The 25,014-nt window shown below is 38.3% G+C and overlaps 1 protein-coding gene across 1 annotated transcript in view; it reads right to left on the bottom strand.

Moving 5' to 3' along the window:
* Nucleotides 1-365: 365 nt before the first annotated feature.
* Nucleotides 366-25,014, bottom strand: part of PLXDC2 (plexin domain containing 2) — a 269,613-nt gene continuing 244,964 nt past the window's right edge. The window contains exons 11-14 of the mRNA XM_089533334.1: nt 23,600-23,753; nt 17,136-17,174; nt 5,747-5,907; nt 366-2,266 (exon numbers count right to left, since the gene is read on the bottom strand). Coding sequence (XP_089389460.1) covers nt 2,150-2,266; nt 5,747-5,907; nt 17,136-17,174; nt 23,600-23,753 — 471 coding nt within the window. The 3' untranslated portion in view covers nt 366-2,149. The remainder of the gene's footprint in view (nt 2,267-5,746; nt 5,908-17,135; nt 17,175-23,599; nt 23,754-25,014) is intronic.

The raw sequence follows: 25,014 nt of genomic DNA, 5'->3' as shown, positions 1-25,014 counted from the left end.
AGTGAGACACAGAACAAGTCGTAACAAAAGACGTGGTGGCAATGCAAGTAATAATGCTGTGTGCATGTGTGTGTACATACACAGTTGTCTTCCTACATATGGATATAGGAAAAAGTTGCTACACAAGATGGGAGCACAGAATGTTTCTGTCTTATAGGAGAAAACAGCAAGTCCCTGTACACACTCAGTTCTGGGCTATTGCCAGGAAATGGTAAATGCCACTTATATAATGAAGGATAATTATTGGTGTTTTAACAGTTTCAGAGTAATACCACTGATCTCAGGTACAGCTAAGCTCCTTCTTGTTGACTTGTAAACAAGTAGCAACATGAATTAAACAGCACAAAGAATGAATACAGGAAATATGGTATTGTATTATTTACTGAAGGAAATAACAAGTAAAAATTGTGTTGCTGTTCTTTAAAAAACAGATACCATACAAGTATTGACATGAAAAATGTAAAGACCTGTGTTATAAAGGTGGTACCTGAACAGGTATCTGAAAAAACCTGAAACCTGAAAATGTTTTATTGAACCTTACCATGATTCAAGTGCCTCTGCTCATGTGGTACATGAAAAATGATGCATGGCAAAGTTCACAATGCAATGTCCATACAAAAGCTGAGCAGATGTTAGAGTGGCTCAGTATGTATTTCCCCTTTCCACCCAAAGAAGTATTTCACTGGGAGTTTCTAAAAAATATTTTTCCTTCCCTAGTCAGGAAAGGAAAGGGTTTTGTTATTAAAGAAACCGTGGCTCCAAGAGGCAGTTAAAGGGATAGTCCTGCATTTAAATGAACCACTTTCCCTAGACAACATAAAAATTATTTTAATATTAAGGATTATTTTACAACTTAGTGGAAATATGCTGCAATGCAATCTATTTCCATCGTCTGGATGGCCAAAAAGGAAAAAAAAAGAAGAGATGCACTCTTAACAGTCACAAGAGCCTGCCTTGTGTTAGCTATAAAAAAAATATATTTTTAATATATATATTTATTTATATATATATATATTTATGCAATTACTATGTGCATTAAACAATATTTCTACATGAATTTGCAGGGACTGCAAAACTTTTAATGTTTATCTAGGACAGGGGAGGAACCAGAAGGCTATTCTCAAAAGACCTGTGACAAAAATGCCAAGGGTTAGCAATGATAACACTTCATACCATGTTTCCTCCCTTCCAAAGACTGTTTCCCCCGATCCTAGCACCAGCTAGACATATTCACCATTTCTGCTTCAACAGGGCCATAAGCAATATTTCTGAAAATAACAGCCAAATTCCTATGCACAATCCCTTAGAAGTAAGTCCTGCTGAGGCTTACTACCAAGTAAGTAATGCATAGCATTGCAGCTTAAGTCTCACTTTTGTAAACACTGAAACTGAGTATTAGTCCAATGTCACTATATTTACTCCTATCTGACAGCCCAGTTTCACCACCGTGAAAAATCTTTTTCCTTTCAAAACAAAACAAAATGCTCTGACACTTTTTCAACTATAGCCCAATAGTTGTGAGTAGAAAAACAATGTCACTATTCAAAGTTCAAAATATAAACCTAAACAATAGAAGAAATGCTCTGCTATTTCCAGGTATATGCTGTGCCTATGGAATGGGGTGGAAACGCTATTATTTGTGGAAGTATAGAAAACTGCCAAGCTATGTTATGTGTATCAGACTGATATCACCAGCAGTATTATCAATGAGGAACATTGCTTCCAGGCATCAAAGGGCACTCATTTGTAATAGTTATTTTAAAATCCCACATCACTGCTGTGTTGGATCAAACAGGGAAGCACTGTTCAGAACTAAACCTTTCCATTCATTTCCTGGATTACTTTACATCTCCTATACCTAAACCAAGAACATGGCAAATGTATCCATCATTCTCATATTGTATTCAGAGGTACATGACCGAATTATTGTTCGCCAATCTGCTCTGAAAGAAAAAAAAAACCACTTCTCACTGAAAGGGTCACCAGGTATCTATATAGTTCTCTTTTTCCCCCCTTAGAGAATGTTTATCCAGAAATCTATTCTGTCTCTTTCACTTGGCTTGGAGTTTTGGTTTCCTTTTCTTGAATGAGAGACAAGTACATGTCTTAGTCCTCTGTAGGTCAGTACTTGTGGGCTGCCTGAGAAACCCTAGCACTGCTCAGATACGATGAAGCCTTCCTTCTCGCCAACAGGTTCCACTTCAGCATATGCAGGGTGCCCAGATCCTCTCCGAAATTTCATGGCAGGCCACCTGCTTGGGCGACGCTAGAAGACCAGACACAAAACAAAGATGTCAGAATATTGGGACACCATTTTGCCAAGAGCTTTGGAAAAGTTACTTCTGGGACTATAACTCCCTGAGTCTCCATCCAATAAGGGCAATGGTCCTCTTGGGTGGGAAGTGTGTAGTCAAAAAGTAACTTTTCCAAAGTACCAGAATGTTTTACTTAAACTGTTGCAAAAATATTGAATTTCTGCAGAAGTATGAACAAAACAATGGAAAACTCAGTCTGAATTAGTAGTTTATCAGAAAAAGTTAACCTGATATACAAGCAATCCCCTGCATGAGTGGAAAGTGGTCCTTCCCATGTACAATTTATTTTTTTCGGGGGAGGAAGGTTAGGGAAAGGTAAAAAGTGCTTTCTAACTGCATTGCTTTATTCATTGGATTTATACATTATTTTTCTCCCAAACAGTGGTGCTTTTGCAATGAAACCAGAAAGACAAAATGCAAATAATAGCACATTACAGCTGCAAGAGCACACAAGGTCCATCCATTCCAACCCCTTGCCATGCAGGAATACACAACTAAAACAATTGTGAAAGATGCCCATTTAACCTCTGTTTAAAGACTTCCGAAGATGGAGAGTTCACGGTCTATTCCACTGTTGATCAGCCATTACAGAATGGCCATTGGCCAGAGATTCTGAAAAGTCCAAAAGGAGGAGCAAAGGCTAACAATCCCTGTTCTATGCTACCTTTTCCCTATTCAGTGTGAAGTAAAACATACCAGTTCCAAGAGGCTTGTCCATAAAGCAGATTAAATAGAAGGAAAAACAGTGCCCACCTCTCCCATCCCCCCTCTTCCACAGCAACCCAGGTTATCTGCCATAGTCCTGGCTGAATACAAAGGTCTTTGCCAGTGGAAGGAGAAGAGGGAGAGAATCAGTGTAGTGCACTTTGCAGAGAGTTTCACAGCATGGCAGGACCCACCAAGAATGCCATTTCTTGCATTTCCAGCAAATATTTTCCTTCAAGAGGATGACTCCCTAGAGGATTTTAGAGTCTAGGATAATTCACTGACTCCTGTTCTGAAGGGTCTCCTGACAGAGTATTGTCAGGCCAGTACAGTATATGTCAAAAAGGAATGGTTTCCAACTGGTAAGGGGATCAGGCAAGGTAGCAGTTTATCATCTTATATGTTTAACGTAAGTGCTGAGCATATTATATATAAAGCAAGTTAAGTATCAGATGAAGGAGGCATGAAAATTGGAGGAAGGAATATGAAGAATTTGAGATATAGAATTGACACCATAATACTAGCAGAAAATAGCTGAGACTTGGAATGATTACACAAGCCTGGAAAATTGAGGGTCATAAAAATATTTTTAAAAATGTATGTTGGTTACATAGAAATTTGGAATTCTAAATCAAAAAATGACCCCAAAAATACTCCATCACATGCAGTTTTTTCACAACACTTTGATGCTTTAATGTTATAATGAACTAATCCTGCAAAGAATTATCCTGCAAAGAGTAAGAAAGGAGAGTTCTTCTGATAGACTTTCAAAACACTTTAATTTGCTGATATGAACACAAAAATCCATTCAAAAGCACTAAAATTGCACTGAAGTTCAGAGTCTAAATTGAGTAACATTCAAGAAATCAGAAGACTTAAGATTTGGAAGGGCAGCTATGAAGGAACTAGATAAGAACTTGAAGTGTCTAGATATATCACTGAATATTAAGTTTAGGATTCTCCATCATATTTCCCATTTCTATGTACAATTGTGAAAGATGAACACATTTGAAATATGAGCCTGGAGAATAGTTCTGTGGATACTGTTAAAAAGACAAATAAATGGGTCCTAGAGCAAATCAAGTCTGAAGCCAAGATGACTAAACAGAGTTTTGGACATATCATGAGAAGATATGTTTCACTGAGAAGGACAATAATGCTTGGTAAGGTAGAAGGCAATAGGAAAAGAGAAAGACAACATAACAGATGGATAGATTCAATCAAGGAAGTTGACCCTGCACCTTCACAGGGTTGTTAATGACAGGGTGATTTGGAAGTCTTTCATTCATAGTTGTCAAACTTGACAACAACAAGATGCATAACTACCTATTAAGAAGGTGAGGACTCAGCAGTTGTAAGTAAACAAAAGTGAAAGCTATCTGTTATGCAAATGGCACATGGAGATAAAGATTAAGGGATAAGTGATGAAGAAGATTGGTTACAGAATGACTGAACAGATGTTTTCATTGGAGTATAATGATTTCCACATATTACACAAGCACAAGAATATGGGGATACCGGCATTTAAGGGCTGCTTTCTCCTCACTACTGAAGAAACTGAAAAGTTTATTGTCATGCCTTATAAGGAGCTATATAATTTTTATGTATGCCAATAATGCAGTACATTTCACCTATTATCAAATGCAGTCACAGCAATTATCAGCACCATGTATGCTCTGGTTTTCTGTTAGTTTGCTGAAACTCCAAATAATCTCTACATATACATTTCCTTCCATGAGCTTGTTCCGCAATAAGATCATAATTTCAGAAGTGTAATCATTTCAGGGACGCATTGTTTCCACTAGCAATACACACAGGATAGGTGCCTGAAATAATTTTGCATACTGAAAGGCTTGCTGAGGCAGTAGCACAGCAGTTTATCATAGGAAAAATCAAAGGCTATCATGCTGGCATCCATAGTTATTTGTGGGGGTTTTTGGGCTATGTGGCCATGTTCTAGAAGAATTTGTTCCTGATGTTTCACCAACATCTGTGGTTGGCATCTTCAGATAAATGATTCCTAGAGCATCTGCCACTGTGGGAACAGGCTGCTGGGTGAGATAGGCCTTTGGCCTGATCCAGCAGGGATTGTCTCATGCTTCTACAGTCTGTCTCTTAGAAGATAAGCAGATTATAAAAATAAACATTAAAATAAAATTGAAAAGCTTTTTTTCTTTTCTTTTCTTTCTTGCAGAAAGTAGCAATCCTGCATATTGTATTGTACTGTTATAACTATGTCTGGCTTGGCAAATATGTCTGGTTTAGCAAAGAGGACAAATATTCTGAACATGCAATAAGGGCATTTTGAGTTAGATAAATTATTTCTACTATTCCTGATCATCCCATGCATTTAATGGGTACTAACCAGTGAATCATGGCAGACCTATTAGTATGGTGAACTATTACCAAGATGAATCAAAGACCAGGTGGAGACTACTTGACCTCAGCAATTATTCATGGAAGTCTTGATTCTCTAAAACCCGTCACACACTGCTTGGTGGGGGTGGTAGGGAGGTCATGCTCATGTGCACTGCCTTTTCATGGGTTTGAGATGCAACCTATGCCTTACTATCCACCAAGAGTGCAAGAGTTGTAAATCAAACTACAGAAATAACAGCATGACAGAAGAAGACAAATGCCTGTGCTTATCAGGACTCAGACTTCTCCTGCTTACAGGAAGCAGCCCACCCCCTGACTTGTAAAAGAAGGCACCTATTATGGCTTACCTCAATAAAGAAGAGACTGGCTGCTGATGTTGGATGGTGGTACATGTAAATTGTTACAAGTATTGCTGCTGCTACTATTAGGACCAGTATGAAAATGCCAACAATTAAGCCAGTATGAAGTGTTCCACTTTTTCTCTCTGCTGTACTGTCATCTGTTGAGGCTGCAAGAAAAGAATATGGGTTCAGCTTGGCAAGATTTCATTTTATTTTCTCACTTTGTTCCATGTACAACCTCTTAGGTGCTACAGACATATGATATGTTGATGAAAAGAATATTTCCAGATGTTTTATTATTTCTCTCTCAATGAATTATATTAATATCTACCTTTGGAAATGGAATTTAGGCACTCTAGCATTTTCAAATTAAATTATGTAAGGGACTGATTTTTGTTTTCCTACTAATTTTGTCCACACTTTCCTACAGATATGTATTAATTAAATTTCATTATGAAAGTTGTATGTCATCATCATTTCTCATAGCCTTCAGGTTAAGAGCTGTCACAAATCCTTCTGAGGAAAAGTCAATTAAATCTGGGAAATATGGAGCATCATTTTCCAAAGTTCTCTGCTATTGCAGAGCAGATGTGTGTATTAAATGGCTCTCAAATATTTTGATCTGATGAGAGCTTACGTACCTTATAAATTTTTTGCTGAAAGCCATCATTTTGTTAAGCTTCACAGCAATGAAGCTTCTGCATGGTAACAAGTGCTTATAAGAGAGAAGGGGTCAAAATAGAGCAATCATGTCCTAAAGCATATCCATTTCTGCCCAAACTATCCCACAAAAACTGAGATTAACGCTGCTGTCATTTAGTTCAGTACATTTTAGTTAGTTCATTAGCATCAAGCTGCAGATGGCTATGGGCACTTCCAAGTTTGGGCAGTCTATGCAACTGCAATAGTTTCCAGCTGGAAAAAGAGAGCTAAAAATTAAGAGTGGATTGTTCAGCTTGTTATGACATAATTAAAAACTCTGCATGGGCAGTTCAATCAAAACTGTCATATAGCAGAAGAGATGAAGAATGAAAAGAAAGTTGAAGTTCTGAAGAGGTATAATTCATGTGCAGCTTCCACTATTGATGCTAAGACCTAAAAATATCTATATCAACCAGAATATTCTGTAATATTTAACCTCTACTACACAATGGGTTAGCTCTAAATTGCAAAGGATAAATGGCTGTGTATGTGTAAACTGAGATCTGAAAACAACATGAGGGAAATAGCTTTTTTTTAAAATTTAAAAAAAGAATCCACCATTGCTGCAACCAGAATGTGAATTCCAAACCATTCTCCCAGCTGCTTGAAGCTTAAAAACAAAAAAGGAGATCTAGAAATGAATCTCTTCCTGCCTTGCTTTTAATTCCAGAACATACTCAAAGGGTCAGATTATACCATAAGGAAATCCTACAATCAGTGCAAAATGAATGAAGCACATTCTTTACAGAAGCCTGTGTCTCTACTCCCTTTCCAATGTAAGATCTCAATATCTGGTTATCCAGCAGTAATGTTACAATGGTATCAATGAGATTTTAACCTAAAAGTAAGTTCAGGCTATATCCAAAATTTGTTCTGCTATGAACAAAATTAAATCAGAATCTTCAGAGCATTTATTCAGGAATCATCTTCTTTGGAATCAAAAGAACACTTATAGTAATGTCATTTGTGAAATATACAATAACTCAGTTGCCAGAAGAACAAAGTGAATAAGGAACCATGCATGATTTGAGCTGAACATGTAGCCTTTCAATGCAACACAGCTCTTCTGTAGGGGTTCTGCATATCTCCAGTGTGTAGGTTATTCAGATATAACAAAAGTATAATCTATTTATTGCAGACATTGTCCAGTTCTTTGTTCATAACTGCTTTTCAAAGCAAATAAATAATAAAATAAAATAATAAATATAATGACATTTGAAGTCTTTGAAGAAAAGAAGTAGCAGTCATATCATTCAAGAAAACAAATAGTGATATGAATAATTTCTTGATGTAATTTATATATTGCATATACTGCACACTTTCTGCAGCAAAGTTTGCAGTAAGAAAAAAAAGAGCTTGGTGACAGGGGTAGAAATGAGGAATCTGGAGTAAATCCAGACATTTTACACCAATCCACTTTCAAGTATACTCCTCAACCCCATGAAACAAACTGAACTGAAAGCAATTTATCAGTGTGACTAGATTAAACTTTCTCAAAGTTAAGATTATTAATCTGAGAGGCTGGTTTTCCAAGGACGAATGAACTCAGGAGTTTCTCTTCTGGCAGAGAATTTAAACAAGCCTTTTGTTAAAAGAAGAGAGAGAGAGAGAGAGAGAGAGAGAGAGAGAGAGGTTTAAACACCCAACTCATCATTTCTTGAAGCCCACAGAAGCACTTTCCAGAGAATCTTGTAATGAAAAAGATTGAAATGTTACCATGCAGAAACAGAAAACTTTTTAGAGTAAATAAATAATCTGAGACATTTAAATATCAATCTGTCTTTCTGTCTTTTAAACCACACTTCTATCAGCTTGATAGATTGCCCTGGGCAGAACCATCTCAAAATATTTTTCTGCCTGAAGCAGATTAATAAATGGCACCCTTAACCACCTATTCAAAGTCAAAGTGAATAGTGGCCTAGGCCAGCTGTGTTACTCTGACACTGGAGAATAGCATTTCTCATAATCTCTATCCCTCCCTGCCAATGAAAATGGAAATATGACACTTTCCTGCCTTCTCATAACACCAAAGACCTGCTACCTGAAGTAGTCACTTCTCTCTCTGCTTCAAGTTTCGGACTGAAAAACTGTCCACAGAAGCCAGTCTGTTTTGAGAAAGTGAAACGTGCCTTCCTTTAACATATGATAGTCCTGCAATATTTATTGCTTTGTACCTTTTGAGAAAATTTGAGCATATCCAGTACCATTATCCTTTCCTTTCTCCATTTTCTCACATGTGTAGCTTTGTTCTACTCAGTCCTGTATAAAGACTGTCACACAATAGAGGATGCATACTAAGACAAGGATATTTTTTGAACTACAACTTTGAGAATCACATAGAGGTTCTATAGACTGCCCCGATTGGGCTGCCTGCAGCCGCCCCTTTTTGTGCTGGATCGGGGCCGTGGCAACCTCATGCTGCGGCTCTGATCTGGCCTTTTGAGGGCGCAAAATGGAACCACAAAATAGCAGTGCAACTCTGATCTGCCAACAAGGTCCTGGCAAATCTAACAAAGTTTAAGCAGCATCCCAAATCTGAATGCTTCTTTTTGCTACCACGTCTCCCTCACAGCCACTACCACTAATTTCCCAACTATCACTACTAATGAAAGACATGGCTAAGGGAGTGAACTCATGTAGGGAGGCGAAGAGCGGGAGATGCCACCATACCAAACAATCAGTGAGGCTATGTAGTGGTTTTAAGAGACCCTGAAAAGACATTTCATGCAACCCTCACCCCCACCACGGTCCTAAAAGCCGCTGGTTCCCCCCATCTTCCTTGTGCACCAATACTTTGTCTGATAACCCCATTGCCACCCCTTTTTCCTCTCACTGCCCCCCTGGATCTTTCCACCATCTGTGGGGGAGGGCATACCACCAACTGTGGGAATCACTGCTGTAAAGGAACTGTAAATTCTAAATGTCTTTGCTCAGTCTATCAGCTGAATTCCTAGCCATTCAATAATTTCCCAAAGTGTTGTAATCACTGTGAATAATGTTCAGTGTAGAGCACATTAAACACATGCTTGCAAAATAGATCTTCCCCTTTTGGAATTCCAACCACAAACTTCTGTAAAAGGTAGAGTAACCTATCAAATATAGGTTTCTTTTTTTCAGGGATGTGAATGGAAGGTGACATGCCAAAATCAATAACTTGTACAAGTGGTCCAAGATTTCTCTACTCAGCAGTTTCCTCTTTTACCCACAACCACATAAAACACAGTTCAGAATTTTCAGATCCTAGCTCCCTGTAAAGGCTTGCAGAGGGAGAAGGTATTGGAATCTAAGGCCTGTTACAGACTGCCAAAATAAAGCTGCTTCGGGTCTCTTTGGAGGTATGCTGTTTAAATGATGCATGCATCCGAAAAATCCGGAAGCTGCACCAAAGCTGCACTCCAGTGCTTAGGAATGGAGTGTGGCTTTGGCGCGACCTCCGGACTCTTAGGACCCATGCATCATTTAAATAGCATACCTCCAAAGATACCCGAAGCAGCTTTATTTTGACAGTCTGTAACAGGCCTAAGATTTCAATTATTTTTTTTTCTTGTTCCTTTTAAGAGTGATGAGCTATGTAACAGGAATGGCCTGATCAACACAGACCAATCTCCAGTAAGGTCTTATTACTAGCAGCTATTTAATGCAAAGGTTTGCTGATCTGTTAATTTGCTTCTTGCAAACTTGCTGAAACCATGTTTCCAAATGGCTGGTTTATCTATCACCATGTTATAAGCATTAATCTTCTTTTTTGTAATTTGTCGTTCAAACAGGACAGACAGCTGTCCTGAAATGCCGCCCCTCTTTGCTGCGTGCATTCAAAAAGGAGCCGCTCTAGGCAGCTCCTTTTTTTGCGCCATCATAAGGGCTGCGATGCAGCCCTATGACATCACTTCTGCTGATAGGCATCTGTATGTAGCACCACAGCTACGCAGTTGTGGCGCCCGCTGTGTGGATGGGTGCATGCACCTGTGACATCACTAGGGCTGAGTGTGTCTGGACGCCCAACTCTATTGAGCCCTAATATTGTCGCAACATGCCCGTCTGTACCAGGCCTTATATATGAGCTCTATAATGTGCCCCCTAGTTGCCCAGCCCTGGGTTAGATCCAGATTTTGTCATAGTCAGAGCAAAATTGTTGAAACCAGTAGAACTCATATTAATCATGATTTACAGAAATCTCACTGATTTCAATAGGTCTGCTGTTAGATATGACTAACTTTTGACCTAACCTTTTATCTCTAATTGAGTGGGTCTCTTGAGGAGAAAGGCCTATTCTTGTACATTTACAACTATCTTGTATTTTTATAATTAAAAAACACCAACTTAACATTTCTGCAGGGGGTTGGACTCGATGGCCCTTGTGATCTTTCCACCTCTATGATTCTATGGTCTAATCTGCACTGCAGAAATAGTGCAGCTTGACCCTACTTTAACTGCCATGGCTCAATGCTATGGAATTCTTGGATTTGTAGTTTGTTGTGGTACTAGAGCCTACTGGCAGAGAAGGCTAAATATCTCACAAAACTACATATCTCAGAATTCCACAGCACTGAGCCATGGCAGTTGAAGAGGTGTCAAACTGCATTATTTCTGCAATGCAGATTAGACCTATGATTCTATTCTATGAAGTGGCTTTAACCTTTTTAGGACACATAAAAATACTTTAGTGATGTTGCAGAAGGAGAAGCTCTTGTAAGTTGTTCTAGCATGAAAATTCAATTTGAAAAAGTCAGGAAGCTAAGTCTGAAAAGATCCCAAAGTGGCAGAATCTCTCAAAATAATTGTCAACTGTCAGACAAATTCTGGTACTCCTGGTTTGCCTGTTCATTAAAGTATCAAAAATGCTCATCTGGAAACACATAGTCAAGCAACCTGCACTTCAAAAGACAGAAGGCATCTGAGTTAATCAGATGTGACAGTCCTGGGAAGCCAGAAGAAGCTGATAAAACCAAGATGGAATATACAGTGAGAGGCCACTCAGTGCTACCGCACAGGTGTTTAATGCTTTTAATCATGGGCAATTTCCACATAAAAAACAAAAAGGGCAGAAGAGTTTGACCTAAACTAGCAGCATGATTTAAAATATAATTAAGTTACTATGCAATAAATTATGGCCTGAAACGTTATTGTGTGAGAGGGACAGGTGGGATTATTAAGAATCCTTCAACAGCTTCTAATTTAGTATTGACAGCTGGGGCCCCAAAGGACCACAACTAATGACAGAGTCTCATTGATCAGATGTAACTCACTTCCTCACTTTGATAAGAGTTTAATGGGAGGGAATGCATTGTGGGGAAGTGGATGACTCATTTATTTGTCTGGGCTGGGATTGACTGCTCTGTCTGAAAGACTGACAAAGTCCATAAAGTGGAAAGAAAGAAAGAAAGAAAGAAAGAAAGAAAGAAAGGAAGAAAGGCAGATATCTATGAGACAGTTTATCAATCTAATCTGAGAGCTGTGACAATGAATCATGATCAAAACTTTCCAGTGTGAAAAACTATGTTATTTGATAGAGCTTTGAAAGGTTACTTTTTCAAATGGCAACTTTCAGAATTCCCTCCTCCAGTTCAACATAACTACTGCACTGCATATACACCACAGGCCAGGCCATTCTGTGAGTTGTAATTCAAGCAAGTAATTTTTCCAAGCTCCAGAATTTCGGTGAGAAAATCCTGTTGGGCGAACTTTGCTTCTGTGCCACTTGGGCGATGGTTCTCCTCCCTTCTTTTGCATCAGGTACCAAGAAACCCATCCAACCAAAAGGCTCTCTGTAAAATAAAGCTGTTTGTTGATTTCTACTTTTCAGTCCAAACAACTTTTATTTATGCCAATGTGGCCCAGAGACTTTGAAATAAATAAATAAAAATAATACAAAAACAAGAAGGGGTGTTGCTAAACTTAATTCCATGATAATAATTGCCATGTGAATCCAGAAATCAAAGACAATGCAATTTCATGTTGCATTATGTGGTAATCGAACTAGTGGTAACTGAGCTTTTCTTAAAACAACCGGAATCCTGCACATTTCAAGAAATAAAAATCTGATTTGTTCATCATCATTGTATTTACTTTGTTTTAGCAGTGATTCAGATCTCAAACAGGGACATGATCTGTGGCTTACACTTTTGCAAATTGTATGTCTCACGCTCTCTTTCAGGAGTCAAAAGGAGCAATCAAAACATGCTGAGTGGAACACTGTGACCTTTGCTGTGAAACAATCTAGAGATATATAACACAGATGAGAAGCAATTAAGAACTGATTTGCTCCACTTTTAGTGAGGGAAAATCAGTTCTGAAGCACATGCGTTGGCAGCAAAGCAAACAAGACTTCAGAAATAAATAATGAAATAATAAGTTAGGGAATCACTCTACTTCTAAAACATCTCTGAAATTCTGAAATACAAAAAACTTGCATAGGATAAAGAGCAGCAGCCCACTGATACAGAGTAGGGAAATGAGGTTAGTATTAGCTGAATGATACAGCCACCAATGACTTCTGTACAGGCTGAGTCTCTCTTATCTAAAATTCTAGAGAACAGAAATATTTTGATTTTGGGTTTCTTTTTTCGATTTCGAAATGGTTTCATTTGCATATATATACATAATGAGATACCTTGGAGGCAAAATCCAAATCTAAACACAAAATCCATTCCTGTTTCATATATATCTTATACATATACATATGTATACATATAGCATGAAAGTAATTTTATACAATAATTTTGTGCATGTAACAGGGATTGTGTACACTGAACCATCTGAAAGCAAAAGTGTAATGGGGTAATTTAGAATAAAGTGATTATGGTCAGTTGTATTATAAGTCACTTTTAGAGTAAGCTTGGAGTGAGCAAAGAGAGGGGAAAGTGAGTGACTATGGTAGAAGACTGGCTGGTAAGAGAGAATGTGATGGCCGAAAAGGAAGACTGAGGACACACAGCTGGAAAATGATGGTTTGAATATGAAGGTGGGTTTGGTGGGTAGGAGTAGCGGGTAGAATGGACACTGTTTTAGATTAAGGCTGCTGTCATACTGCAGAATTAATGCCATTAGATACCACTTTAATTGTCATTGCTCCATCCTATGGAATCCTGTGATTTGTAGTTTGTTATGGCACCAGAGCTCTCTGACAGAGAAAGCTAAAGTATATCATAATACTACAAATCCAAGAATTCCACAGCACTGAGCCATGAGAGTTAAAGCAGTGTCAAACTGCATTAATTCTGCATTAGATCTGCAGAAAGGGGTAGCATTTATTTATTTATTTTAACTTCACCAATTGACTTCAGTTGAACTATCAGCATTAACTTAATTCAATAATTAAGCTGTCGATTAAATTGATTGATTGATTGATTGATTGAGAAACTATGGTAAAGAGCAAAGCAATTTTATATTTCCTAGCTGGTTATTTAATACATGAAAATGGCTACAGGAATCCTTCTTTATTTCTGTTCATGATTACAGTATGATGGTTTAGTTAATTCCAAAATTAAACGTTCAAACTAATGAGTAGTAAGGGCAGTGGTCCTCTTTGCATCCAGGTTGCCATCTCCTGTGTTCTAAAACAGAAATCACAAGACACTCTTTATCTGTCTGAGAAAGATAAACTGGAAGATCTTTTCCTGGGATCCATGTGGGAATCAGTAAAGTGAAAGAAAGGGGAGGATAACAATAAATGAATAAATAAAGCTTTTATTTCTACCCCACTTTTTGTCAAAACAATCAAAGCGGCTTACAATATTAAAAATAATAACAATATATACAAAATATTCCCCCCTTAAAAAGAGAATTAAACAATTAAGATTTAAAATTGTGTCTGTAGGTTGTACGATGTATGATGTAGAATGGATGTATGTAACAAGACAATGTTTTGACTTGAATGTTTTTTTAAATTGTTAATAAACTTTATAATAATAATAATAATAATAATAATAATCAATTAAAACAATAACGGTGGGCAGAATCATCACATCTATGTGGGGGTGGGGGTATTTACATGGCCGAGTAGTTTATTTTGGGAAAGCCTGCCGTAAGAGATCTGTCTTAACAGCTTTCTTGAAACTATCTAAATTAGTAATCAATCTAATTACTATCCAAATTAGTAATTTGATGGATCTTGTCCAGCAAGCCATTCCATACAGTGGGAGTGGTTGCAGAAAAGATCCTCTGGGAGGTCACAGCCAGCCTAGTCTTTATAGGCTGCAATAAATTCCTCCCAGAGGACCTGAGAGTACGGGACGGACTATATGGAAGTAGGCGATCCCTTAGATAAGTTGGGCCCAAGCCATATAGGGCTTTAAAGGTAATAACCAACACCTTGTACTGTGCCCGAAAACTAATAGGTAGCCAGTGGAGTGACTTTAATATTGGTGTTATATGATCACTCCTAGATGTTCCAGTAATCAGCCTGGCTGCCATATTCTGTACCAGTTGCAGTTTTCGGACTAGGCACAAGGATAGCCCCATGTAGAGCGCATTGCAAAAATCAAGTCTTGAGGTTACCAGTGTGTCTACTACAGTTTTAAGGTCCTCTGGTTCCAGGAAAGGGCACAGGTGGGGTATCAGCCAAAGCTGATAACAGGTGCTCGACCATCACATTAACCTGATTTCTCATGTGAAGCGGTGGATCAAGAAGCACCCCCACACTGTGAACACAGTCTTTTGAGGAGAGTGTAAACCCCTCTAGAACTGAAAGTTGAAACCCAATGGGGCCCCTACTGTAAGTACCTCCGTTTTGTCTTCGCTTGTTTTCCCTCATCCAGTCCATTACTGTGTCAAGACACTGATTAAGGGGAAATTCCATCTGTCATTGTCGCCGATGGCTGAGACATGGAGAAATTACTTGGGTGTCATCAGCGTACTGATAGCACCCCGCCCCCCCATGTGTGCGATGTATTTCTCCCAGTAGCTTCATATAAATATTAAATAGCATTGGGGACAGGATGGCGCCCTGAGGGTTGCCACAATTTAGCTCCGTTTTCGAGGAGCAACTGTCCCTGAGCATCTCCCTCTGGAACCTGCCCAGAGAAAGGAATGGAATCCCCGGAGCACAGTGCCTCCAATTCCTAACTCTCTCAGGCATTCCAAGAGGATGTCATGATCTATTGTATCAAATGCAGTTGAGAGGTCTAGAAGCACCAACAGGGTCATGCTCCCTCTGTCGATGCCTAGGCGAAAGTCATCAGTTAAGGTGACTATGGCAGTCTCTGCCCCATATCCTATCCGGAGGCCAGTTTGAAAGAAAATCAGCTTCGTCTAAGACCACTTGGAGCTGAAGAGCGACAGCCTTCTCTATCACCTTGCTGAAAAATGGCAGGTAAGATACGGGCCTGTAGTTTTTCATGTCCAGGGGGTCAAGGGAAGTTTTTTTTCAGGAGCAGTATAATGACTGCTTCCTTTAAAGAAGATGGTACATAACCTTCCCTAAGGGATGCATTGATGACATGTCTAAGAAGTGCCATCAAGGCATCACCCCCCTGAATGGCCAGGATCTTGTCAATGTCATCAGTACTCACAAGCTTGAAGAAATCCAGTCTAATCTCATAAACGGTTTTACTGGACGCCTCATCAGTTGATTTTGCTCCAACATTGGCATCCAAGTGGGCTCTTATTTGAGAGATTTTATCTGCAAAGTAGTTATTAAATGCATCACAGCAGGCTGTTGTTGGGTTAAGTAGAGGGTTCTGGGTAGGTGACATCACTGTCAGTTCCCTCACCACCCTAAACAGTTCTGCCGGACATGACTTTGCAGATGCAATACATGCAGACGAGGAGGATCTCCTCGCTGCTTTTATTGCCTTTCTATAAGAATAAAGAAAATTCTTATGATGAGTTCTGTCAGATAAGAGTCCAGTTTTCCACCAATCACACTCTAGTCGTTTTCCTGCCCGCTTCATATTCTTCATCTCTCCAGTATACCAGGGGTTCCGATTTGAATGATGAAATTATAAGGAAGAGGGAAAGCATTTTGGTGATGTAGGGGAGAAATTGAGTTTTCGAAAATTTATGCAAGCTGATTCCATCTATCAAAATCGGGGTGAAGGAGAGAGGGTGATAACCAAAAGCATTTTTCAGCTTCATTCAGATAAGGAAATGAGGGCAGGCTTTTAACTTAAATGGCAATTAAAGATAAATATAACAGTAAAAATTTCCTCACTTCCATTGTAAGTTATTGAATTAGGCTTCCTAAGATTAATAATCATTAACTGATGACATTAATCCAGTGGTTCCCACACTTTGGTAAAATTAGATCTCAGAGCAAGAAAAGAGGAGCAAAACAATACAGTGATGATAACTAAAAAGGGTGACATGGGTCCTTTCTCATCAATGCTCCATTTATCTGTTAAAATGTCTTTGTCTGAAGTGGACTGGTGTCTGGATATTAATAGATGAGTGTCATAATCTACTCTTGTTTTCCTAGTTAGGGAAGGCAGGTCATATACTCTAAAAATCAATTAACCAATCTTAAAGTGGTTTGGCTAATTGTGACAATATGTTAGACATACAGTAATAGGAATTTACTGAACTGATGAGCTCTCAGAATGTCTTCCATGGTGCTGTGGCACAGATAAGTGGATAAAAGAAATCCCCCATGGGTCCAGCACAAGGCATTTCTCTGACACATATTGATGAAGCTTTATGGAATGTTAGTTAAGTAATCTGTTTATGGAGTTTGAACACAAAGAAAAGTAGCACTTACCTCCATTATCTTTTAGATGTAGAGCTATCTTGGTATCATCTGGAAAAAGAAAATTAAAGCTATTAGAGCAATTTCTTTTTTGCAGAAGCACCTGATCTAATGCACTAATTTTATGATTTCCAATGTACACAATAAATAGTGTTTGGTTCTATATTCACAACTGACTATATGTCTAGAGACCTCTCTCTCTCTCTCTCTCTCTCTCTCTCTCTTCTTCCTCTCTCTTTTTTTTAATTATTGGGAATAATATAATACAACATGTATTAGGCTTTCTTAGTCATTTTACCTGGAAGAACTCTCAAAATACTTTCCAGATCTCGGGGTACAACAGCATGGAAATTATTATATTTGCATTGCTGTTGTTGTATGCCTTCAAGTTGTTTCTGGCTAATGGTGACCCTAAGGAAAACTTATCATGGGGTTTTCTTGGCAAAATTATGATCAGAGGGAGTTTGCTATTACCTTGCTCTGAGGTTAAGAGATTGTAACTTGCCCAAGGTCAGCCAGTGGGTTTGTGTGGTTGAGTGGGGATTTGAATACTGGTCTCCAGAGTCATAGTCCAATGCTCAAACCACTACAACACAAAAGTTCTTATTTCTACAGCTTAAAAAATGTTTTTCTTTCCAATCACAATCTCCTGTAGCACTCTTAGTGATCTCTTGTACAGACCTAGGGTTACAGGGTACCCTGGTTAAGAAACTGTGGGCTATACACATCAGTAAAACTGCAGTATAGCTACAGACATAAAATGAATTTAATATAGTTTGGAAATCTTGATTTTCTCCTCCATCACCCTAGAAAAATCTAGATCTTTGAAGCAGCTAGAAAATAGTTTCTTTACATTATCATAAAATGATTGAAGAATTATCCACAACCTCATAAACCTCAATTCTATGAATTCCATTGGGGAAACCATGACGAATAATGGGATTTAAAAATAATTTGATGACTAGCATGCATAAACTAGTATTCCTGAGTAGTATGCATAAACTCTAGTTTGGTCTCATCCAGAAAGAGCATGATGAGATTCTCCCATCAACCCCAAGATAAGCAATCTTCAAGTTATACCACAGTACTAAGAAACTGTTCAGGGTTCAATTCCCTGCTCAGCCATGGAAACCTACTGGGTGATTCTCAATGTCTCACACATTCTCAGCCCTAGAAGACCCCATGATTGACTTGCCTTAGGGCTGCCATAAGCTGGAAACGACTTGAAAGCCCACAACTAAGAAAAGCCTTAAGAAATAAACTAGGGAGGCATTAGAGCTGAGCTGTAAAGGGGCTTGTTTTTCTGCAGCACTCTTGCTCTTAACAAAACGTGCCTTTCTTTGATGATTTGTTCACTGTATATAAGCATAAGTAATGTTTTGTCAGTTATGTGAGTTAGGAAAAGAACCACATCTCTATATTTCTAAGGCAAATGGTGGCACTTCTTTGACAGCATTCTGTTAGTGACATATACAGATGCATGTGGACTATTTTTTTTATTGGACATTGAACAATGACTAGATCCAGTTGAAGGGAACAGAAATTGATGTCTGATTGCACACTGGGCAGCATATACATGATATGCAATGTACTTTTGTTCATTCCACAATGGGGTCTAAGGCCCCACTGAGAGAGCACAGTGGCCCAGTGAGGAACATATCCCAATGCACATTGCATTTTGTGTTGGGTTTTTGTAATGAAATGTCAGCTAGTCAGCCACGAACATTTGCACTATAATGGTATCCAACATAGTATACCATTATATATAGTGTGTAGGGGTTGCAGTGGCTCAAGTGGTTAAGACGCTGACTCTGTTGATTGCAAGATCAGCAGGTTGGCAGTTTGAGGCCTGGGTGTTGCATGATGGAGTGAGTGCCTGTCACTAGTCCCAGCTTCTGCCAACTTAGCAGTTTGAAAGCAGGCAAATGCAAGTAGATAAACAGGTACCACTTCTCAGTGGGAAGGAAACAGCATTTGGTGGAGTCATGCTGGCCACATGAACATCACCCGCCATAGCAGTCCTCGGACAAAGCTGGCTCTTCGGCTTAGTAATGGAGAAGAGCACAGCCCCCTACAGTCGGTTACGACTAGACATTCATGTCAAGGGACTACATTTATGTTTATAGGAACTATGCAATGCAAGTGGAACATAACTCTGTCATTATTTGTCCTACGACATGGTGACCTCAGCCTGTGTCTGTACAAACTTGTGACACAGTGTGGCAAGACAGGGAATGCTTGTCCCATTGCTGAGGGAATTTGGTATCATACTCTGGGTTAAACAAGACCTAGCTTAGCAGGTGCATAGGAGAGTACTCCCTCAAGTGCTGAAAGACATCTGTTTGTCACAGTATGCACTTTTCCTGATTTACAGCTCTCACATTCATCATGATCGGTTGAACAGAAACACAGAATTTGTAAGTATGACTGTAAGGAAATTTCACTGATGGAGTTAAATGGGTTAACCCTTAGGAATGTGAATTTCCCTTGATGTCTAGTTTGAACCTCTGTCTTGCTGTACTATGCTATGAAAATTAGAAAAATAAAACTGCCATAGCATAGCATGAAAATAAGGGAGCATAGCCTAATTATCTCATATCCCCGAGTAGGCAATTTATTTGCTCAAAGTGACAATGCTGTGTAGCAGATCTGATCAGCTACTTAATGTCATGTCATCATCTTGTACACTAATTGCTATGAGAGAGAATATAATGGCATTGGAAATACAGTAGAGAGGAAAAATACACAAGTTAGAAGCCAGAGAAAAAATGTGCACTTTTGCTTGAGTATTTTATAGTCTCTGGAATACAGTTGGGTTTTTTTTTTTTTTTGTGGATAAAAATTCAGTCCACCTCTATATGGAATTACATATTGTGGAAAATCGATAGGAGAACCAATTAACTAAATTTAACTTGCAACATATAAAAGCACTTTATCTTTCTCATAGGTAATATTAATCTTTTAAGTATGTTTTTATTTGTATGCCTTTTGAATGCCCACTTGAGATCCTCAGGACTTAGTTACCCACTGAAGATCAGAGCATAAGCTCCCATTTCTTATAGTTGTCCCTTATAGAAACTTCCAATTAAAAACTCTTTTACTACTTTCAGATTTCTACAATTCCTTGTCAGTTTGAGCAGCCAGAAACTGGTAGGGCCTTATTAGCATACTGAGAACTGAAGCTCAAAAGCTTGCACTGACAGCACTGAAATCTTTCTTTCCATGTTGCTGCACTGAAAAATATTCCTTTGCATTAGACATTTTCCACTTGGTATTATCTTTGAGTGTTCCAAAGCTTAATCTTTCTGTCTTTGAGTAGTCTCTTGATAGAATCCTTCATAATATCTGCCTTCAGTATAAGTACTCAACTTCTTGACACAGTCTAGATTTTAGTATGTGGTTTTCTTATTGTAAAGATCTAGACTCTAGAGTAATATTCTTCCTCTTTCATAAAGTAGCATTAATGAAATAATATCTCCCACTAATAAAGAGAATGCACAGAGCCAGGGACTTGCCCCCTGTAGACATGTTTTAATAAATTGTGCTTGCTGCCATTTCATGAATACAGAAGCTGTATATTAATTTTAGCCAGTTAATTTCATTTGTGTTCTCCCAAATTGAGTGACATGTTTTTCCTAGTATTTATTTTCCAAGAGTGCTTTCCATAGCACCTTGTCTTCCACATTGCAAAAGAGCTGGAAGCACACTTAGTTTAGACAAGGCACCTGCTAGGTCTAATATGCCTTATATCATGTAAATGAAAGTTGTATTCTTATAGCTGTCCATTGAAAGGGAAACCAAGTAATGGTGAGCAGCTGATCTTTCTGCACATCTGGGCCACCATTATTGGTCACCCCAAGGAGTCCCAGTATTTTCCAAAACACAGATTAAAAATGGCTGATATAAAGAATGGAAGACTGGCTGTAGCAGACACCTTCATGTCTTGGTGATCAAAGGCAATGGTTATTTCCCCATGACAGGGTTTATACATTTCTTTAGTTCAGATTACTCCCCTCACCAAGGATATCTGGGAATTACATTCCAAATAAATTAAGGGCTAGAATCCCATTGCTGACCTATGTTGGTGTAGCTGTTCACACTACAACATCGGAACACTTTGATTCCACTTTAACTGTCATGACTGCATACTACAGAATCCTGAACTTTGTAGTTTGGTGGGGCTCTAGTGCTCTGTGGTTTAAAAATTCTGACAACCTAAACTGTGAATCACAAAGTTCCACAGAATGGAACCAGTGCTATAACTTTGTAGTGTGAAAGGGCCCTTGGAATTATGCCAGTACAGTCAGCCTTCCATATCCATGGATTTTTTTTTATCCATGCATTCAACTGTCCACATCTTAAAGTATTTAAAAACTAAATAAATACCAAAACACAAACCATGATTTTGCCATTTTATATAAAGGTCACCACTTTACTATTTAATGGGACTTCAGCATCCACAGATTTTGTTATCTGCACCCCCAAACCCCAGCGGATATCAAGGGCCTAGTGTATATATAATTTTCGGGATGTTGCAGAAGAAGCAATATCTTCTTGTACAACATCACCCCCACCCCCACTGAAAAAGCCAGTTTCCTGGTTAGAGTGCATCCCAATAATCATTTGCTATGAACATTTGACTCTATACTTTCAGGGAAAAGTGAACTTATGCTGGTTCTTTTGAAGATTGTAAGCCTGAGGGCAGGGAACCGTCTAATTAAAAATAATAATTGTAAGCCACTCTGATAGCCTTTAGGGCTGAAAAGTGGGGTGTAAATATCATAATAAATAAAATAAAATAAATAAAGATCCAGAAGAATAGCATCTGTACTCCAAGTTAAGGAAATACACCTGAATGCTGCCTGGTTACCTCTTCCCTCTCCTAGACACTTTCAATGGATTGGGGATGCATTCCAGTGCCAGGAAGCTGACTTTTGCAGGACATGGAAAAGATAGACCAGCAAAGATGTGCTGAAGGAGTTTTAAAAACTGACATTATGATTTATGATCTTGGTCAACCTGTAGGTGACGCAGTACACTAATTTACATGTGCCAATCCAAAAGTTTACGACCACCAACTGGTGCATCAAATTGTTTTAAAAGGTTTTATGTAAATCTATCAAGAAATAAAATGTGAGATGTTACAGCATGAAATACAAGTGACATTCAGAATAACAGTATGAAGAGGAACAAATTAACAATCAATACATATACCAGCCAGCTGGTGGTGGTGCAGTGGTTTGGGTATGGAACTAGGACTCTGGACACCAGGGTTCGAATCTTGTCTCAGCCATGTAAACTCACTGAGTGATCTTGGGCAAGTCGCCTCTGAAGAAATGTGCCAAGAAAACCCCAGGATAGGTTGCCTTAAGGCCACCATAAGTCAGAAACGACCTGAAGGCACTTAACAACAACAACAACAATCCTATACCTGATTAAATTGATTTAATATGTTCAATTGTCATTGAAGGTGACATTTCATACCAAATGTCTCATCTCTTGTTTACACACACACACACACACACACACACACACACACACACACACACCTCTCAAGAGATGAGACATATAAAGTGTGCCCTTGCCTTATGCGGGGGATCCGTTCCAGATCCCTCTGCGTAAGGCAAATAGCACAATGCTTGAGCCCCATTGAAAATAATGGGGCTTGTGCATAATGTGTGGTGCGGTGCACGCGCCCATGGGTGCATGTGCCATTGCAACCCAGCTGTGCAGCTTTCAGCGTAAGCTGAAAGGTGCATAAAGGGGCCCGCATATGACATGGTGCACTGCATGTGTGTGTATATATACAGTCATAATCTTTTGGCTTGAAGTCACATTTTAAATATTGGATGAGCCTGCATATTTCCAATTATAAATGAATTTTAGGTACACTAAGTAAAATATACAACGAAAGCGCCATTATTTGATTTTCATTTTATTCTTTCTTAATGAGAACTTTAAAGCAATGGAAAGAGACAAAAAAAGAAATGAAAAAGGACTTTAGTTAAAATCCCATTAAGGACTGGAAATGCACTGCACAACTTTCATGTTACTAAAGAGAAGCAACTAAAGTCACAAACCTATATATTTTACCAGGAAGTAAGCCCCACTTAATAGGGATAACTTCTGAGCAAGCATGTTCAAATTGTTGTTGTTGTTGTGTGTATTCAAGTCATTTCTGACTAAGGCAAATCTATCACGGGTTTTCTTGGTAAGGTTGGCTTTGTGCTTTCTTTTTGGTTTGGATTACAAACCAGAATTTCAACATCAAACAAAGTTTGGGTTTAAAGTGAAGAAATAAGGAGAATTACCTTTCTTCCCCCCATGCTGGTGGGTAAACATTACATTTTGGTTTTGGGAGCTTTTAGATTGTTGTTGTTATTAAGGCTTACTTTCCCCAAACATGTAGATCTTATGCAGCATTTTCCTCCTCAGACGATTCAGCATTATATATCACACATTCCAGTTTAGTTTACCTTCTGTGGGTAGGCTAGTTGGTAGATGGGATGTCATGGATTCTTTGGTAGTGGTTAAAACTCTGAATCTTGTTGTTGTTTGTTGTATAGCAATGGTGGTATGAGGAGGCATTTGAGTTGTGTCTACACTCTTCTCACAAAGCTTATCTTTAGACTATAGAAAGGAGGGAAACAAAAACAAACAAGAAAGTAGAAATTAGCTCTCAGTGTACTCCATATGTCTACAGTTCTACAGATATCTAAAGCAAGCAAAAATGTCTAACTGGAGTGCATGAAAATGGAAACCTAAATTCAGTAATTCTGTCTTGATTAAGAACTAAAACAAACACATGGAAATCTCTAAAATGGGTGAAGACATGTTGAAAGAAAAAAAAAATCTTTTGAAATGTTTAGGCTCCCAGCCATTGCAAGAATGATGACTGATCACTGAAAGACTGGATGTTAGATTTGAGATATAAAGTAATTATCCATATTATGATTTTGCATGTTCCAAATCTGGAATCTGACATTGTAACACATTCTTTGTCTTAGGGACAAGCTTTCTGGCCCTCTTATGAGGGATACCTCTTATAATAAAAGACACCTGGTTACTCCACTTTGGATCAATGTGCCCTAGCTAACTTTAAATGTTTTTTTAGAAATTATTTAATGCATACTAAAAATGAAGAAGGGGAAAAGGGGAACAAAAGAGTCATGCATCTTTAAACTAATAGATTGCTTTCATGGATTACAATTTTCCTTTTCAGATTCGTAAAATAATACATTTGAGAATCAGCTCTACTTGTAACTATATATTTGTGTATACCTGAAGTTTGAATACACACATATTAAGAAGTGGACTGTAACTGATGGCAGCTCATACTAAAATAAAAATGTTTGTTTTAAAGGTACCAGAAAATATTTTTTTTCTTATTATTATTCTGAAGCAGACTAAAATGGCTACTTCTCTGAAAACAGATACATACAGAAACCACAGGTTATGACTTTTGGACTAAACCATTTAGTCAGTTAATAGCCAGATCCTATATCATCTTTTATAATATTTACGCACCATGCTTAACTAATAAAATCGCTAATACAGCCAATTGTAGCCAAAATTTCTTTAATGAGGTATTTATAGATAATTATAGCATGCACTTCAAGACACCATAGCCAGAATGTACATAAAAACAGGTGCATGAACAATATTTCTAGATTTTTGTTTATGTGCTGATCAGTGCTGTCTGAGACAAAACTGGAGCCACATTGAGATCCAGCATCAGTGGATATGCAGCTGTCAAAACTGATAATTTTCGGAGGAGACTGAGTCTAGAAACTTCCTATTCAACCTGGTTGGGAGAACCATTTCTGGATCTAAGCTAGTCTCTAAATTTTCATTTGAAAGTACCAACTGTTCACAAAAAAATCATAAATAT

Source organism: Sceloporus occidentalis, unplaced genomic scaffold (assembly GCF_023333645.1).
Source record: "Sceloporus occidentalis isolate IW3139 unplaced genomic scaffold, rSceOcc1.0.p SCAF_7, whole genome shotgun sequence".
NCBI lineage: Eukaryota > Metazoa > Chordata > Lepidosauria > Squamata > Phrynosomatidae > Sceloporus > Sceloporus occidentalis.
The sequence above is the reverse complement of the archived record's forward strand: the minus strand, read 5'-3'. Positions and strand labels throughout refer to the sequence as shown.